Source organism: Canis lupus, chromosome X (assembly GCF_048164855.1).
Source record: "Canis lupus baileyi chromosome X, mCanLup2.hap1, whole genome shotgun sequence".
Lineage (NCBI taxonomy): Eukaryota > Metazoa > Chordata > Mammalia > Carnivora > Canidae > Canis > Canis lupus.
Genome location: NC_132876.1, coordinates 83,388,206 through 83,406,700, shown reverse-complemented (window position 1 = coordinate 83,406,700; position 18,495 = coordinate 83,388,206). Strand labels below are relative to the sequence as shown.

The window sequence follows — 18,495 nt, the reverse complement described above, 5'->3', positions numbered from 1 at the left end:
GTTTGTTTCTCAGAGTTAGGAGTTTCTCCTGTTCCCTTTAACATTTCTTGTAAGCCTGATTTAGTGGTGGTAAACTTCTTTAACTTTTATTTGTCTGGAAAAATCTTTATCCCTCCTTAAATTCTGAGTAATAATCTTGCTGGATGAAGTATTTTTGGTTGAAGGTTTTTTTTGTCTCCTCCTCCAGGGGAGCCTGATGCAGGACTCAATCCCAGGACCCTGGAACCATGACCTGAGCCCAAGGCAGATGCTCAACCTCTGAGCCACCTGGGCGCCCTGTCCTTCAGCACTTAAGTATATCATGCCACTTTCTTCTGGCCTGCAATGTTTCTGCTTAAAAATCAATCAGCTGATAGCTTGAAGGGTGTTTCCTTGTATGTGGCTAATCGCTTTCCTCTTGCTGCTTTTAAGATTTTCTCTTTATCTTTAATTTTTGACATTTTAATTATTATGTGTCTTAATGTGGACCTCTTTCGGTTCATTTATTTGGGGATCTCTGTGATTTCTGGGCCAGGATGTCTGTCCTTCCCCAGGCTAAGGAAGTTTTCAGCTATCATTTCTTCAAATATGTTTTCTGCCCCTTTCTCTCTCTCTCATCTTCTTCTGGAACTCCTATAATATGAATGTTAATATGCTTGATATTCTCCTATTAACCTATCCTCATTTTTAAAATTCTTTGTTCTTGGGAATCCCTGGGTGGCTCAGCGGTTTGGCATTTGTCTTGGGCCCAGGGCGTGATCCTGGAGACCCAGGATCGAGTCCCATGTCGGGCTCCCTGCATGGAGCCTGCTTCTCCCTCTGCCTGTGTCTCTGCCTCTCTCTGTATCTTTCATGAATAAATAAATAAAGTCTTCTTTAAAAAAATAAATAAATAAAATTCTTTGTTCTTTTTGATGTTAGTTTGGATGATTTTCACTACATATCACTGATTTGTTCTTATGCATCCTCCAATCTTTTGTTAATCTCCATTAATGTTTTTCATTTCAGTTATTATATCCTTCAGCTTTGATCTGATGTTTTTTATATTACCTCTTAGTTGACATTCTCAATGAGTTCATTAACTCTTTTCTCAAGTTCTCTGAGCATCTTTATGATGATTACTTTGAACCCTTTTCATGTAAACTGCTTATGTCCATTTCATTTCATTCTTTTCCGGAGATTTTGACTTATTCTTTCATTTGGGACATATTTCTCTGCCTCCTCAATTTTGTCTGACTGTGTTTGTTTCTATGCATTAAGTAGGTCAGCTACATCTCCTGGTCTTTAAGTGCCCTTAGTAGAAGGCACCTTATGGGGCCCAGAAGCACAATCCTCTCTGGTCCCAATCCTCTCTGGAGAACCAGGCACTCCAGGAGCGGCCCCTATGTGGGCTGCATGTGCTCTCCTATGGTGACCAGGCTGCAACTGCTGGTGGGTAGTGCTGGCCCCCAGCATGACTGCCTGAGAGCCCCAGCTGAAGCTGTTGTGAATGTGCTGGTGGGTGGAGTTATCCCCTGGTGTTGCTGGCTGTGAGACCTACCTATAACTCTTGTAGGCATGCTGGTGGATGTGGCTGCCTCTCCCTGTCACAGGAGTCACTTTGGAGGGGTAACAGTCCCAACTGAGGCTGTCCACAGGGTGTGGTAGAGCAGAAGCTGCTTTGGAGGAGTGACTGCTGAGATGGGCATGTTGTGCAGAATGGGGCTGCAGGGAAGTCAGGTAGGGCAAGTGGTGCTAGCAAAGTAGATGGTGAATGTCAGAACTAGTACCTGCCAGCATTTGCCCAGCTGGAGGCTGAAAGAAGGCAAGAAAAATGCAAGCCCTTCCGTTTCAGGAAAAATTTCCTACAGATCTCTAGCCTCCAGCGCATGCCCTTTTAGTCGATCAATCTCCACGTGTGGCCCAGGTACTTTGCAAACTGCTGCCTCTCTGCTAGGTGTCAAAGCAAGTAAGATTGTGTGAGCCTGGGGAAGCCCCGGTGGCTTAGTGGTTTACCTTCAGCCCAGGGTGTGATCCTGGAGACCCAGGATCCAGTCCCATGTCGGGCTCCCTGCATGGAACCTGCTTCTCTCTCTGCCTCTCTCTCATAAATAAATAAAATATTAAAAAAAAAAGATTGTGTGAGCCTTATAAGAATGGAGCCTTGGCTGGACGCCTGGGTGGCTCAGCCATTGAGTGCCTGTCTTTGGTCCAGGGCGTGACCCTAGAGTCCCTGGATAGAGTACTACATCGGGCTTCCTGCATGGAGCCTGCTTCTCCCTCTGCCTGTGTCTCTGGCTCTCTCTCTGTGTGTCTCTCATGAATAAATAAATAAATTCTTAAAAAAAAGAATGGAGCCTTGGTTTCCTATAGCCCACCAGCCCTCCCAGAGTTAAGCCTCACTGATTTTCAAAGCCAAATTTTATGGAGGCTCATTTTCCTAGTGCAGATCCTCAGGGCTAGGGGTACTTAATGTGGGGCTTGAATCCCTTGCTCCTCACAGAGGACCTTAATGCCCGTGATATTTCTTCCACTTATGAGTTGTTACACCAGGACTTTGGTTCCCAACCAGGATGCATCCTGCCTTTCCTACCCTTCTTGATGTGACTTTTTCTTCATGTCTTTGGCTGTGGAATAATTTTCTGCTAGTCTCCAAGTCATTTTCTGAAAGACCTGCTGCAAATGTAGTCACAGGTATGTCTCCGGGAGGAGGTAAATTCAGGATATTTCTACTCAGCCATCTTTCCCTCTAAGAGTGATAACTTGATTTCTTTTTTTATATAATTTGATTTCTAGTGTACAAGTCCAAAGAGGAATTTTGACCCAGAATGGATCGTATCCAGAGTTTAATCCTTACCTATTTTAGGTGATGAGATTTGGCATTTTTTGAGCTGATAATATTAAATGAGAGGGGCACCTGAGTGGCTCAGTCAGTGAAACATCTGCCTTCAGTTCAGGCCATGATCTCAGGGTGCTGGAATTGAGACCCATATGAGGCTCCCTACTCAGTAGAGAGTTGGCTTGTCCCTCTGTCTTTCCTCTGCTCTTTCTCTCTCTCTCTCTCAAATAAATAAAATCTTTAAAAATATGTATTAAATGAGATTTTGGCCTTGAGTTCATATTGCAATATATTGAGAAATTTGGGCATATGGTGATATAGTACATGTGGAGTAGACATGAATCTTAGGGGACCAGAGGGCAGATTACAGGAGAGTGAATAATTCCACCCCTCCCAAAGATATTCTATTTCCTGGAATTTATGTGTGTTATCTTACAACAATAACAAAAAAAGACTGCCGGTGTGATTAAGTTAAAGATATTGATATAGGGAGATTATCCTGGATTATTTGGGTGGATCCTAAATGTATCACAGGTGTCCTTAACAGAGGGAAGCAGAGGGAAATTTGACACCAACAGAAGGGGGGATGTGACGTGACCATGGAGGCAGAGATTAGAATGATGCAGCCACAGCCAAAGAATGCTGACAGCCACCAGAAGCTGCAATAGCAAGCAGCAGATTCTCTCCTAGAGCAGCTGAAAGAAGTACAGCCCTGCTGACACCCTGAATTCAGTCCAAAGAAAATAATTTTAGATTTCTAGCCTCCAGAAATATGATAAAATTAATTTCTGTTGTTTTATGGCACAAAATTTTTGATAATTTCTTACAACAGCCAAAGGAAATTTCGGTGATTTTAAAAGATTATGGAGATTATGTTGAAGGTCCTTTGGAGTTTTAAGATGCATTTATTCATTCGGCAACCAACAGATATTTGAGACAAAAAAAAAAGAGTAATTAAAACAGACTTTGGGGTGCCTGGGTGGCTCAGCAGCTGAGTGTCTGCCTTCAGCTCAGGTCATGATCCCGGGGTCCTGGGATCGAGTCCCACCCGCATCAGGCTCCCCAGGGAGCCTGCTTCTGCCTCTGCCTATGTCTCTGCCTCTCTCTCTGTGTCTCTCATGAATAAATAAATAAAATCCTTTAAAAAAGAATATATTAAAAAAACACAAACTTTGGACTCAATTCAACTTGGGAGTGAATTCTAGCTCTGCCACCCACTGATTATGTGACCTTAATCAGGTTGCTTAACCCTCTGAGCCTCAGTCTCAACATCTGCACAATGGGGATAACAGTACTTAATTCAAGGTGAGGTTCTGAAAATTACATGGGATGATGTGCATAAAGGCCTTTGTGCCAGCAACAAGGGTCATTGCCCTGTCCCTATCCTAAGAGAGCTCTGTCATTCTGGAAAGAACAACTTAGCGAGAACAACTTCAGGGCTGTGGATTGAAAGCACAGGGGAATTGGGGACTCATTGGAGGCACTCATGGTGGGGAGGAGGAGAGAATTCCTGGAGAAAGTAACTTCTGAAGCCCCTGAGGTACACAGCAAACTGTAATTACATGGACACTCTTTTTAATACTATTGTAAATATTACTATTAAGGGGTAAGACTTGTTCCTGGTTATTGGGTTTCTAGAAAAGGTGCATTTTTTTAAAAAAAAAAAGTTATTCACAAGAGACACACAGAGAGAGGCAGAGACATAGGCAGAGGGAGAAGTAGGCTTCCTGCCAGGACCCCAATGTGGGACTAGATCCTGGGACTCCGGGATTACACCCTGAGCCAAAGGCAGATGCTCAACCACTGCGCCAGCCAGGCGTCCCAGAAAAGTGCATTTTTTAAAAGCCCATATCAAAAATGGGGAAAAAAATAAAGTTTAAAATGAAATGATTCCCCTCCCCCACTGAGTTTACATGGGGAGTTGGGCAGGCCACCACTGACACACCCACCACCACCACCATTGCCTTGATCCTCCATCCCTCACCATGACTGAGGAGCTTTACACATCCTACACCAAAGATGATTTCTACTGGCCCACCTATTAGAGGTGCTCAAAACTGCCATGCAGCCATGGCTTATCAACACATCTTCTATAAAAAATGTTTTCTGACTGTAACAAGAGAAAGCAAGATATGTTACCCCCTATGTTATGGAAATGTGACTAGAAGAGAGAGAGACTGTCCTGAATAAGCCTTAGACTTTGAAACTATTGTGAGGAAGTTTTCTGGTAGCTGTAAATGCTGTGCAAAACAGACTAAATTCTATTATTTGAGGCTTCATTATAAATCTTGTTAAGGGGCAGCCCAGGTGACTCAGCAGTTTAGCACCACCTTTGGCCCAGGGTATGATCCTGGAGACCCAGGATCGAGTCCCATGTCTGGCTCCCTGCATGGAGCCTGCTTCTCCCTCTACCTGTGTCTCTGCCTCTCCCTCTTCCTGTGTTTCTCATGAATAAATAAATAAAATCTTAAAAAAAAGAAGTATCAAGATGAATACTATGTTTCCTCTCTCATTCCAAACTTTGAGATCTCTCAAGATTAAGTAGGGAACAGTAATAAAACACTCATCTCTGAGAACACAGAGACTTGTAAAGAAAATACAAGTTTTTCTGGGCATCTGACTTTTTTTTAAAATTTATTTACTTATTCACGAGAGACACACAAGAGAGAGGCAGAGACATAGAGGGAGAAGCAGGCTTTCTTCAGGGAAGCTGATGCAGAACTCGATCCCAGGACCCTGGAACCACGACCTGAGCCAAAGGCAGATAGATGCTTAACCACTGAGATACCCAGTTATCCTGGCATACAACCTTTAAGTGTTCCTTTTGTCCAGGATCAATTTTTACTTAACATTTATGGAATCACTGCAACAATGATCAGATAACTCCTATTTCAGATAGTTCCTGTGATGCGTCCTATTTGTGTGTCTCTTTGTTGGGAAGCTCCTAGCCAAATTACTAGAAATTTTGTTAGTCATCTAATCAAAGACATCAGTTTGATTACGGATAATTTGTTAATCTTCATTTAGAGAGGGAAACCCAATATCAGACTGCTATTGAAAGATCTTTTCAAGTAAACATATGAAGACTGTAGACATTTCTGTACCTTCGTACCTGAAAGTGCTATCTTTAATGGGACAACTATATGAAGTCACTGTTTCAATAACTTGACGTGTATATTAACAAAAGTAATTCAGTCTAAAAAAAGTTTAAAATTCTTAAGTCACTAGAGAGGTCCTAAAAACCCCATATCTGAGGAAATTGGAGACTGATAGCAAGGATTTGAGGTGGTGGCCTCATATTTACCATTTGTTAAAACTAAATAACAAATGCAGAGCAGAAAGTAGCTAGATACATAAAGGAACAGGAGAATCTGAGCATGCGCACCAATGAGCCTATGGCATCTGGAGGGGCCAAGTCTGGCAGAGCACAGTCCCGCTTCAGGCGGGAAAACCAACCCCCTTTGAAAAGACGGTCCTGTCCCTGGAGCTGGATTTAGAGACCCCGTTCTCGACTCACTTGCCCCGCCTACTTCCCTAACCCCTGATTGGTCAGTTCAAGTTCATTAACTGTTCTGATTGGTTGATTATCGCTGGGCAGTGGAATTGTGGGATATCATCTCGTGGAGCGATTCTTTGCCACCACCGCTTCAACCCTGAGGTAAGCTTTCTCATTAGATCCTCTTAAACAAGTTAAAGGTAGGCTAGTAAAATGTGAGGAACCTCTCCAGCTCACTCAGTTGGTTTAGTTCTTTCTGTACCTTCCAGCAGCCTCCAGATCCTTAGGACGGAGAAATGACTTAAAGCTTTTCGGAGCGATTGCTCTCAGGCTAAGATAAAACTAAAACTATTTTCGGTCCGTGAGACTTTTTCTAATTGCTCTTCCTCAGGGAAAAAGAACTCACCTTGGCCTGAGAAACCCCCAAATCAGCTAGAGGTCCCTAGGTTTCTTTAACCGAAGAAAATAGACGCTGCCTAAGTGACTCTTTTATCACCAACTCTAGGATAAAGCAGAAACTTTCTTGGCGTCAGAGACCCCTAAATTTCCTCTCCCTAAGAGATTCCCAATGCCATCAGTTGGGGAGCACCAGATTGCTGCATTGAAACTCTCCACAGGGATCCCTGGGTGGCACAGCGGTTTGGCGCCTGCCTTTGGCCCAGGGTACGATCCTGGAGACCCGGGATCGAATCCCACGTCGGGCTCCCGGTGTATGGAGCCTGCTTCTCCCTCTGCCTGTGTCTCTGCCTCTCTCTCTCTCTCTCTCTCTGTCTCTCTCTCTCTGTGACTATCATAAAAAAAATAAAAATAAATAAAAATTGAAACTCTCCACATTCTCAGCCGAAGTGATGGCTAATCCCGTAGTTGGAAATTCCAGTTCTCTTCACGCTAATAATTTTCAAATAACCTAGTAATGGGTTCTAAATCCACTCTATATTAGCGATCCTTGTTTCTTTTCAACAGAGCAAAACCCCACATCCCTCTGCCTGAAAACCCAAACCCATTTTTCAGAGACAAATCTATGAGACTTATCTCCCCACCCTTCTGCCTCAAAAGTCACCCCCTCCATAAAACTACTTGTTCACTTCACTGTTTCCCCAATAAGGATCTTAATATCTTTCCTTCAGTATAAGCCAAACTTCAGGCAAACTACTAACAGTAGCCAACCTTCTCTCAAAGACTCAAGGCTGCCTTGATCATGCTTACAGAAAACCTGCTGTCCCTAATCAATACTTTCTTTCATAGATCTCTCACCCTCTATTTGTTTTTTTTTTGTCACACACCCCCCCCCATCCTTTCTCAGGAACAGATAAACCCAGGATGGAGAAAAGTAGAACCTTGATTCCAGGTGATTAACTGGATATAACCTACCTTCAGTGCTTTCTCCCTTCCTCAGGATCTTTGGCATTGTGGCTAGAGAGATTAGGTTCTGTCCTTTCGAGATCAGACCATTCCCAGCACCATGAATAAAGGCAGCTCCTTTGCAAAGAGCTCCAGGGAGGATACCCAGAAATCAGAGAAGAAATGCAAGGTAAGGGATCTGGAGGGGGTAGAGGGATGGCCCAGGGGACACTAGAGGGACTAGATTTCTGAGGAGGTGAGGTCAGAGGCACTGGGGAAAGGGATCAGGGTGTCGGGGAAATCCAGAGCCTCAGGAGCTTCCCACCTTCACTCTATCCTCACCTAACATCTCTGGAGACAATAGGTCTGTGACCTTGCACTGCATTTGGTGACTCTCACTCCATTCTAGAAAGTGAAAGAGCATGCTACCAGCATTAATTAAGCATCTACTGCATGCCTGAGGAGAGGGTAGGGAATGTTACCTATGTTCTTTTTTTTTTAAGATTTTATTTATTTATTCATGAGAGACACAGAGAAAAAGGCAGAGATACAGGCAGAGGGAGAAGCAGACTCCCTGTAGGGAGTTCCGATGTGAGCCTCGATCCCCAGATCCAGGATCCGGGATCAGGCCCTTAGCCAAAGACAGACACTCAGGCACCCCTATCCATGTTCTCTCCGTTAGCCTTGACATTAACCAGGAGGGATTATTAGCCCCAGTTCACAGATCCAACATGGACCTGTAGCAGAGAAAGAGACCTCAGCTGATGATCAGACATGTTTAGCTGACTTGCTGCTAAGGTTTATTTATTTTTCTTTCCCAGGCTTTCAAGGATATTTCCAAATACTTCTCTAAGGAAGAATGGGCAAAGCTTGGCTACTCAGATAAAATCACCTATGTGTACATGAAGAGAAACTATGACACCATGACTGGTCTAGGTAACAGAAAGTTTGGGTGCAGACAAGCCTGTGAACACGTGACCATACCTCAGTCCCTTTACATGCCATGGCTTCTTCCTAGGCTGCAGCAAGTGTCCCACACCTTCCTTTTGTGCGGGGGTGGGGGGTGGGATCCTAGGGCAGCTTTGGGACGCTCTGCTGTTTTATATTCTGTGCAGGACTGCGGGCCTGGAGTGGCCACAAAGATGCTCAGACCTAGATCTTGCATGTTTCTCTTCTGCTTACCCTTGTTTGGAATCCCCTAGCTCATAAGCTTGCCTGCCTCTGCTGCCTCCCAGGATTCTATCTTGCATTCCTCCTCTTGGGCTGTCTCTTAAGGAACAGATATTTTTGCTTCTTTCTAGGTCTCAGGGCCACCCTCCCAGCCTTCATGTGTCCTAAAAAACGTGCCATAAAATCCAAGAGGCATGATTCTGATGAAAATGAGAACCACAGGAATCAGAGTGAGTGGAAGGAAGGGCCTGGGGAGAGTCTCCTGAAGCCCAGCTGCTTTGGGGTCCAGTTCTTGGGAAGGAGTCTCAGAGTTTGTTACCTCCAAAGCATCGTGGCTGAGTGAGAAAAGTTGGATGTAGGTTAAGTATGGTCAGAGGCCATTCATATAAAATCCTAAAGCATGCAAAACAAGAGTATATATTTTTATGGATAATAAGTAAATGGTAAATGTATAAAAACCTGAATGAGAATAAAACCCATCAAATTCAGGAGTGCATAAGGAAGGAGGTCAGGGATCAGAGAGGACTGCACAGATGGCTTCAGCTGTGACTTGTTTATAGTGTTATATTTTGAATAAAGATCTAAAAATAATCTGAAGTAGCTGTGGTATATGGTAAGTTCTGACTAGACTCAGTGGTAAATAGGCATGCGTTTCCAATATTATTCTCCATAATTTTCTGTACATTTGAAACATTTCTTTGTTATTTTTTTAAGATTTTATTTATTTATTCATGAGACACACACACACACACACACACAGAGGGGCAGAGACACAGGCAGAGGGAGAAGCAGGCTCCATGCAGGGAGCCTGACATGGGACTCAATCCCGGGTCTCCAGGATCACGCCCTGGGCTGAAGGCAGGCTAAACTGCTGAGCCACCTGGGGTGCCCGAAACATTTCTTTTTTTAAAGGAGTTATTGTTCTTGCTACACTCTGTTAATGAATCACAGGACAATTAAGAAAAATTTAATTTGGGGCATTTAGGTAGCTTAATGGGTTAAGCATCTGCATTTGGTTCGTCTTGACCCCGGAATCCTGGGATCAAGCCTCGTATCAGGCTCCCTGCTTGGCGGGGAGTCTGCTTCTCTCTCTCTCCTTCTCCCTCTCCCTCTGTGTGCACTCTCTCTTTCTCTCTCTAACAAATATAAATATGTAAATATTTTTTAAAATTTAATTTAAGCGTAAATCCATGTGGAGCACCTGGCTGTCAGTAAAGCATGTGACTCTTGATCTCAGGGTTATGAATTCAAGTTGGTCACAGAAACTACTTCTTTAAAAAATGTAGGGGTGCCTGGGTGGCTCAGTCGGTTGAACGTCTGCCTTTGGCTCAGGGCGTGATCCTGGAGTCCCGGGATCGGGTCCCACATGGGGCTCTCTGCATGGAGCATTGTTCTCCCTCTGCCTGCCTGTTTCTTTGCCTCTCTTTCTGTGTCTCATGAATAAATATTTGTTTATTTATATATATTTATTATGATCCTTGAGTCATGATTCCCACAATCTGGGGATCACGACCTGAGCCAAAGGCAGACACAACCACTGAGCCACCCAGGCATGGGATCTAGCCCCACATTGGGCTCCACGCTCAGCACAGAGTCTGGTTATCCCTCTCCCTCGCCCTGCTTGTGCTAGCCCGTGCTTTCTCTCTCTCTCAAATAAGTAAATAAAATATTTTTTAAAAATAACATTGAAATTAAAAAGGTATAAATCCACAAAAAACTTCCAGGCTCAATTTCATAATAGGGTAAAGGTATTGGATAAATATCTTAAGAAAGAGTGATTAATATATTATGAAGTGAAACAGCTATTTTCCTGTTTTACCAAAACCAAATAGTCTTCTTGCTCCTAATCAAACCTGATTCTATCTGTTGAGCCTGGGAGAGGGTCTGAGAAAGTGATCCTCTACACATGGAGCTTTTCTCCTTATCAGTGAGCAGAGGTAACATATGGTGAAAAAGGTAGCAGATTCTAGAAATCTTTGTGTATTTGATCGTGTGTGTACTCACTATAAAGGGATGAGATGTATTCACTTCTCTTCTGCTCTGACAGCACAGTGGTAAGCAGAGTCAGAATTTTCAAACTGTCTCCAATAGACCTATGACTCTCTAGGAAAATAGGCCAGATTCCACAGGCTCCCAAAATGACTGAGAGGGCTGAAAATCTAGTGCTTGAGAATCTACAAAGTTTCTGACACTAAAGGAGTAACTTTATTCTAGAAACATTTCAGATTCACTGGGCTAAATCATCCAGGGTTCCTCATACACTTGATGGCTTTGTTGAAGTTTAATTGGCATGCTATAAAATTAACCTGGCTTAAGTGGATAGTGATTTTTGTTGCCACATAACTTTAAGTGAAAGCAATCAATTTAATTTAATTAATTCAATCAGTTTAATTTCTTTAGGGGGAAGAAGAAATATATACTAGAATAGGATGAGGCAGTGATGGGGTTTGGTTCACATTTTATAAATCATCAAAAGGAAAGTATGAATGGCACCACAAATAAATGAATAAACCATGATTTAAAGATAATTCAAGGGGATGCCTGGGTGGCTCAGCGGTTTAGCGCCTGCCTTCAACCCAGGGTGTGATCCTGGAGACCTGGGATCAAGTCTCACATCAGGCTCCCTGCATGGAGCCTGCTTCTCCCTCTGCCTGTGTCTCTGTGTCTCTCATGAATAAATAAAATCTTTTAAAAAAATAAAATAAAAAATAAAGATAATTCAAAAGCCAGTCTCAAAATAACTTCTGGATAATGAGTGGACTCATAACCCTTTCCTGCAGAATTCCCTGATACTATATGAGTCTCTGGAGTTTGGGAATATTTGCCAACAAAGTAAAATTACCATTTATCACTTTTTTTTAGATGAACCTCTTCAGGAGGTTTCCAATGTGAAAAAGAGAAAACACCAGAAGGTGAGTATCTCCCAAATCTAAAAAAACAGACTGTTTCTCCACGGATGTGAATATTGGTAAGAGTGGGAGAATATTGAATATACCCTGGCCCTCACTGCCTCCCTTTCCTGATCCCTTTATCACAATTCCTGATGTAGCATCATCAATAGCTTAATGAGTAGCAATTGTGGTAGCTGATACTTCTTTTGTTTTCATGGTGATATCCGATATTATTTTAAGCAATTCACAAGGATTAATTTCTTTAATCCTTCAGAAAACTTCTATGACATTTTCCTATCAGTATTCCCAGATAATGAGGATAATAATAATAATAACTAATCATAAAGATGAGGGTATTGTGGTACAGAGATTTTAAGTAATTTGCCTGAGACCACAGTGGCAATGGTAATAATCTGTACATTTTAAACATTTCTTTTTTTAAGGGGGTTATTGTTCTTGCTAGACACTGTTAATGAATCACAGGACAATTAAGAAAAGCCAGAAATGATTTTCCAGCTCATGAACCTTTTCATGTGTGTATGAAGTTCAAGGGTTCCCCCCCAAAAGGGCTTTACCCCACAGAAGCTGCTGATGTTTTCATTTAGACACCCACTCTTGCAACAGAAGTACCAGCTCCCTTCTGCTCTGTGGCAGGGCCAGTCTCACGTGGCTTGGAAATGACCTGGGCTGTCAGCCCCTCCCTACCGTGAGCTCCTTTCCAGTCTTGTCTGCACCTGAGGCATCTGTGAAGCCTCAGTCCCCAGCCCAGGGGGACCCTCTAAGGTGCCCAAATTTTTTATTGACTAAGTGATTCTGCAATTGTAGATGAAACTCTGGAAGGTAAAGGGCTCTGGAAGTTGGATTGCCAGCGTGGAGACCATTGAGACCATTCAAAGAACAATCATAAGACAAAGTATTCATTTTCATTAATTAGCACATTGAAAAGTTGTACTTTGACTTAGCTTTCTTTTGTTGTTCACTGTTTCATAAATGAGGAGACTGAATGAAAGGTAGCTTAAGATTGTTGGTCAAACTGGTGGCTCAGCAGTTTGGCGCCGCCTTCAGCCAAGAGCGTGATCCTGGATCACATGATCCTGGGATCGAGTCTCATGTTGGGCTCCCTGCATGGAGCCTGTTTCTCCCTCTGTGTCTCTGCCTCTCTCTCTCTCTCTCTCTCAGAAATAAATAAAATCTTTAACAAAAAATATAATAAAATAAAAGATTGTTGGCCAGTGATGCACCCCTACAGCAGCAATATTGGTACAGGAACCATTTTGCCTAATTCCACATTAAACATTCTTGCCAGGGTAGGACAGGATGTGACATCTGGCACTTTTTTTTAAATTTATTTTTTTAATTTATTTTTTTAATTGGATTTCAATTTGCCAACATATAGCATAACACCCAGTGCTCATCCCTCCAAGTGCCCCCCTCAGTGCCCATCACCCAGTCACCCCAACCCCCCACCTACTTCCCTTCCCCACCCCTTGTTCATTTCCCAGACTTAGGAGTCTCTCATGTTCTGTCTCCCTTTCTGATATTTCCCACTCATTTTTTCTCCTTTCCCCTTTATTCCCTTTCACTATTTTTTATATTCCCCAAATGAATGAGACCGTATAATGTTTGTCCTTCCCCGATTGACTTATTTCACTCAGCACAATCCCCTCCAGTTCCATCCAGGTCGAAGCAAATGGTGGGTATTTGTAGTGTCTAATGGCTGAGTAATATTCCATTGTATACATAGACCACAGCTTCTTTATCCATTCATCTTTCGATGGATACCGAGGCTCCTTCCACAGTTTAGCTATTGTGGACATTGCTGCTAGAAACATCGGGGTGCAGGTGTCCTGGTGTTTCACTGCATCTGTATCTTTGGGGTAAATCCCCAACAGTGCAATTGCTGGGTCATAGGGCAGATCTATTTTTAACTCTTTGGGGAATCTCCACACAGTTTTCCAGAGTGGCTGCACCAGTTCACATTTCCACCAACAGTGCAAGAGGGTTCCCTTTTCTCCGCATCCTCTCCAACATTTGTGGTTTCCTGTCTTGTTAATTTTCCCCATTCTCACTGGTGTGAGGTGGTATCTCATTGTGGTTTTGATTTGTATTTCCCTGATGGCAAGTGATGCGGAGCATTTTCCCATGTGCTTGTTGGCCATGTCGATGTCTTCCTCTGAGATTTCTGTTCATGTCTTTTGCCCATTTCATGATTGGATTGTTTGTTTCTTTGCTGTTGCGTTGAATAAGTTCTTTATAGATCTTGGAAACTAGCCCTTTATCTGATACGTCATTTGCAAATATCTTCTCCCATTCTGTAGGTTGTCTTTTAGTTTTGTTGACTGTTTCTTTTGCTGTGCAGAAGCTTCTTATCTTGATGAAGTCCCAATAGTTTATTTTTGCTTTTGTTTCTCTTGCCTTCATGGATGTATCTTGCAAGAAGTTGCTGTGGCCAAGTTCAAAAAGGGTGTTGCCTGTGTTCTCCTCTAGGATTTTGAGGGAATCTTGTCTCACATTTAGATCTTTCATCCATTTTGAGTTTATCTTTGTGTATGGGGTAAGAGAATGGTCCAGTTTCATTCTTCTGCATGTGGCTGTCCAATTTTCCCAGCACCATTTATTGAAGAGACTGTCTTTCTTCCAGTGGATAGTCTTTCCTCCTTTGTCGAATATTAGTTGACCATAAAGTTGAGGGTCCACTTTTGGATTCTCTATTCTGTTCTATTGATCTATGTGTCTGTTTTTATGCCAGTACCACACTGTCTTGATGACCACAGCTTTGTAGTACAACCTGAAATCTGGCATTGTGATGCCCCCAGCTATGGTTTTCTTTTTAAATATTCCCCTCGCAAAAAAAATAAATAAATAAATAAATAAATAAATAAATAAATAAATAAATAAATATTCCCCTCGCTATTCAGGGTTGGCGCTGCTTTCTTTGCTGTATCTATTCATCTCTGTGAACCATTCCTTTCCTCTCCCCTGTACTCATCTCCCCTGTACCATTTTCCAGCAGTGTTCTGTCCCCTCTGTGAATTCATACATTTACTCTCCCAGCAGCTCTCTACTAGCTTCCATGTGATCCCTTATATTTTAGAGAACCCCCTCCTTTCTTCCACAGATTACATGGATTCTTAGAATGCTATTCTTCCCCAAATCTTCTGTATACCACACTTCATTTACATGGAGCATTTTGCTGTTTGCAAGACTGCCTGGAAAGAAGGTGAAGACAAACATTCTAGTCCTGGAAACACCCTTCATTTAGGCCATTCCCTTTTGTTCTAACGTTGCTCATAATTTAGGTAAATAATGATCTCCCCGAGTTGTTGAGGGCATTACTCAAGGTACTGCATGTGAAGACACTTTGTAAGCTCTAAAGCACTAGAAAATGCCATTGATATTGTTTATATGTGACCTTCACATTAAAAAGGTGATGCTCAAAACGGTGAAGGAAGAAGAGGATTCAGACCCAATACCAATAACACCTGGATTTGAGCAGGCTCAGAAAGTGCTGTGCCTCCCTGGAAAAGCAAGTACCTCTGATCAACAGAGTGAGATAATACCAGGTAAGAGATGGATAGCTATGTGGGAACAACTCCTCTGCCTTTTCTGGCTGTGTTAAGTATGTGGTCTAAGTATGGGGGATGGATCCTGGACAGGCTTGTGGCCAGACCAGACTGAGGAGCTCACCCAGCTCCAGCTGGGATGTTAGAACATGACTTACAGGGGCGCTTGGGTGCCTCAGTCAGTTGAGTGTCTGCCTTGCGCACAGGTCATGATCCTGGAATCCCGGGATCGAGCCCCACATTGGACTCCTTGCTTAGCAGAGAGCCTGCTTCTCCCTCTCCCTCTGCCCCTCCCTCAACTCATGCGCTCGCTCGTTCACTCTCTCTCTCTCGAATACATAAATAAAATCTTTTAAAAAAAAAGAACATGACTTCCAGAGTCACCAATTTGAATGGTCATTGATATAAAAGCCAAGTGATTCTAGGCAAGTCTTCTAAAATCTCTGAACTCCAGATTCCTAGTCTAGAAAATGGAAGTAAAGAATCATAGTTCACAAACTGTTCAAAGGTGTTAGATCTAGAAAGCCTGACCACCTGAAAGGTCGTCAAGCAATTCCATCTGTGATAACCTGGGAACGTATCTGACTCACAGATGTATTCCCAGCCCTCAACTCAATGCCTGACACACAATATGCGCTTAACAAACATAGGTTGAATGAATGAAGGTCTGAATGAATGTTCTGGTAAGTAAAGAGGTTGGGAATCTAAACCTGACAATGGGAGGAGCCAGCAGCTAAAATTCTAACTGGCATTTGATGTGTATTGGTGGAGGTCTAACATCTCAGCCTCTCTGAGCAAGAAGATGTGGAAAGCAGACTGTTAAATGCCTGTGGGCACTAAAAAGGGAGGAGGCATCTCCTTATCTGACAAAACAGAGACTAACACTACCCAACCCATCCATCCCCCACTTACCACCTCTACTCTACCATAGGACCCAAGAGAGGGAAGAATAGTATTTGGGCCTACAGACTGCGGGAGAGGAAGAACCTAGTAGTGTATGAAGAGATCAGTGATCCTGAGGAAGAGGACTAACTCTGTAAGTGACCCTTCAGTCCATACCCACACACCTGCAAAATGTACTTTTCCATTATGGTACTGGCATCACATCTTGTCACTTATTCCCCCAAATCATTACTTTCTCCTAGTCTCTTGAGGTGCAGTTTTGAGGCTAAATGATGAGGTTTCCCATGCTCTTTCTGCTCCATGCTCTGTATAGACAGGGATCCTCCCTACCTAGAATGCTGTGGGCTCCCAAACCCCAGGTCAGCTCCCGATGTGTAGGGCACACCTTCCTCTAGCCTAGAAACCCATAGTACAGGTAAGGGAGTCACTGTGGCATGAGCATAAGGTTCTCTTTGAGGAGCAGTGGGAGGTGCTTGCAGATCATGAGGTAGGGCAGAACCAGAGTGCTCGGGGTCTTGCAGGTCTGGATGAGGAGTTCGGTATTGATTTATCGGTTAATCGGAGCTCACCGCCACTTATTTTCCTTCTCTTTCCTTGCCTCAACCTCAGGGATGTGACAAGTGCCCATGATAAGAAGCAGAACCTGGTGGCCTTTCAGGAACATGGGCATGGCTGTGAACTCCTAGTCATCAGGTGTATAGCAAGCAAGAGTTCACAATAGTGAAAAGTTAAGCGTGATTTTTCTTACTATCTGCCAAATATTCTGTTAGATATTAGAGTTTTGTTAATGAGCAAGACATATACTTAATGCATATTTCTTTTTGTATATCCATGCACTTAACTTAGAAAACAAGTATTGTCAGCTATTCTATGCCCAGAACAGCACTACCCTCTTTTGCTGATGTGATTACTGGGAGCGGTTCTGGTTGTTTGCACATGTTTTTCTCTGTATTTACACACACACACACACACACACATACACAGTACCACTGTAAGTATCTCCCACCTGCTTTTGCCTGCTACCAGCACACCCCAGACAAGTACCCTTCATCTTGTTCCTGTTCAGCAGGTGCTCTGTGGTACAAACCTCCATTATTCATTTACATTTCATCAGTCATTGATAATTAATAAACATAAGTTTCAGCTGTTTGCTCATCTCATTCTTGTGCACAGAGCCCTGTGCATATGTGTGTTTCCTTAGCATACAGTCTTAGAAGTGGAATTGTTATGTCAAAGAGTTCATTCATTCAACAAACACCTACTGAACATGTACTGTGTACCAAGCAGTGTCCTAGGTTCTGGAAAAACCTCAGGGAACAAGGCAGACAAATGTCTGAGCCCGTGTGGAGCTGACATTCTAATGGGGGATGTTTTCCGTTTTCATTTTTTTTAAAGATTTTATTTATTTATTCATGAAAGACACACACAGAGAGAGAGGCAGACACAGGGAGAGGGAGAAGCAAGCTCCTTGCAGAAAGCCTGACGTGGGACTTGATCCCGGGTCTCCAGGATCACACCCTGGGCTGAAGGCAGTGCTAAACCGCTGAGCCATCCGGGATGCCCCTCCAGTTTTCATTTTGATGGACACTGTATACCCCAATCGTGGAGTGGGTGCTGGTTGGACACCTTGGCCTTTGCTCTTTGTAAGATCTCCAGGGTCAGGAGCTCAGATGGTCCATTTAGAAGTCTGTGAGAGGAGACAGGGGAGTAGACAAATATGGACACACAAATGAACTCTGACCAGCGTGTTCCCCATGGTACAGCCTTATTCACAGGGGTGACCCTCCCTACAGAGTCAGCTCCTAGGGAATGTGTAGCAGGGGTATCACTGTTTACCTGCTTCTTTGAGAATATTGTCTTGTCACTTGAGGTCACACCTCTGGGTAGGATGGTCCCAAATCTAGGACTCTGCATTCCAGGCCAGGAGCACCGTCTACAGGAATGAAGGAGGTCTGGTTCACTGCAGTCTTCTCAGGCCATCTTCTCTAATAACCACAGAAAGTGCAATTAATATTAATCCTGTATTTTACAGATATATATATATATATATTTGTATATACATATGTATATGTAGAGAGAGAGAGAGAGAGAGATTATAGATAAACAGAAACAGACAGATGTCAGATTTATTGCCAGAGTTCCTGAAGCTTGCATGTGTGGGAAGGGATGGGTTTGGAACTCTGACTTCAGAGACATTAAGGAGAACAGGTGTGGGGATGCCTGGATGGCTCAGTGATTGAGAGTCTACCTTTGACTCAGGTCATGATCCCCAGGTCCTGGGATTGAGTCCTGCATCAGGCTCTCCACAGGGAGCCTGCTTCTCCCTCTGCCTAT

At 43.2% G+C, this 18,495-nt stretch overlaps 1 protein-coding gene and 1 pseudogene across 1 annotated transcript; both read left to right on the top strand.

The window, feature by feature from the left end:
• Positions 1-4,782: 4,782 nt before the first annotated feature.
• On the top strand, positions 4,783-5,880 carry LOC140628652 (E3 ubiquitin-protein ligase RNF138-like; annotated as a pseudogene).
• Positions 5,881-6,322: 442 nt separating this feature from the next.
• Positions 6,323-17,308, top strand: SSX4 (SSX family member 4). Its single transcript, XM_072815573.1, has 8 exons — positions 6,323-6,455; positions 7,690-7,824; positions 8,456-8,570; positions 8,936-9,034; positions 11,667-11,716; positions 15,123-15,258; positions 16,190-16,294; positions 16,771-17,308. The coding sequence occupies exons 2-7, from the start codon at positions 7,756-7,758 to the stop codon at positions 16,288-16,290; spliced, it is 570 nt and encodes a 189-aa protein (XP_072671674.1). The 5' UTR covers positions 6,323-6,455; positions 7,690-7,755; the 3' UTR covers positions 16,291-16,294; positions 16,771-17,308.
• The last annotated feature ends 1,187 nt before the right edge of the window (positions 17,309-18,495 follow it).

Excerpts from the sequence above, each read along its gene's own strand:
- SSX4 (XM_072815573.1), top strand. The coding sequence starts at position 7,756 with ATGAATAAAGGCAGCTCCTTTGCAAAGAGCTCCAGGGAGGATACCCAG. Across the intron at positions 11,717-15,122 it reads AAAAGAGAAAACACCAGAAG|GTGATGCTCAAAACGGTGAA; the intron begins GTGAGTATCTCC and ends CACATTAAAAAG. Across the intron at positions 15,259-16,189 it reads ACAGAGTGAGATAATACCAG|GACCCAAGAGAGGGAAGAAT; the intron begins GTAAGAGATGGA and ends ACTCTACCATAG.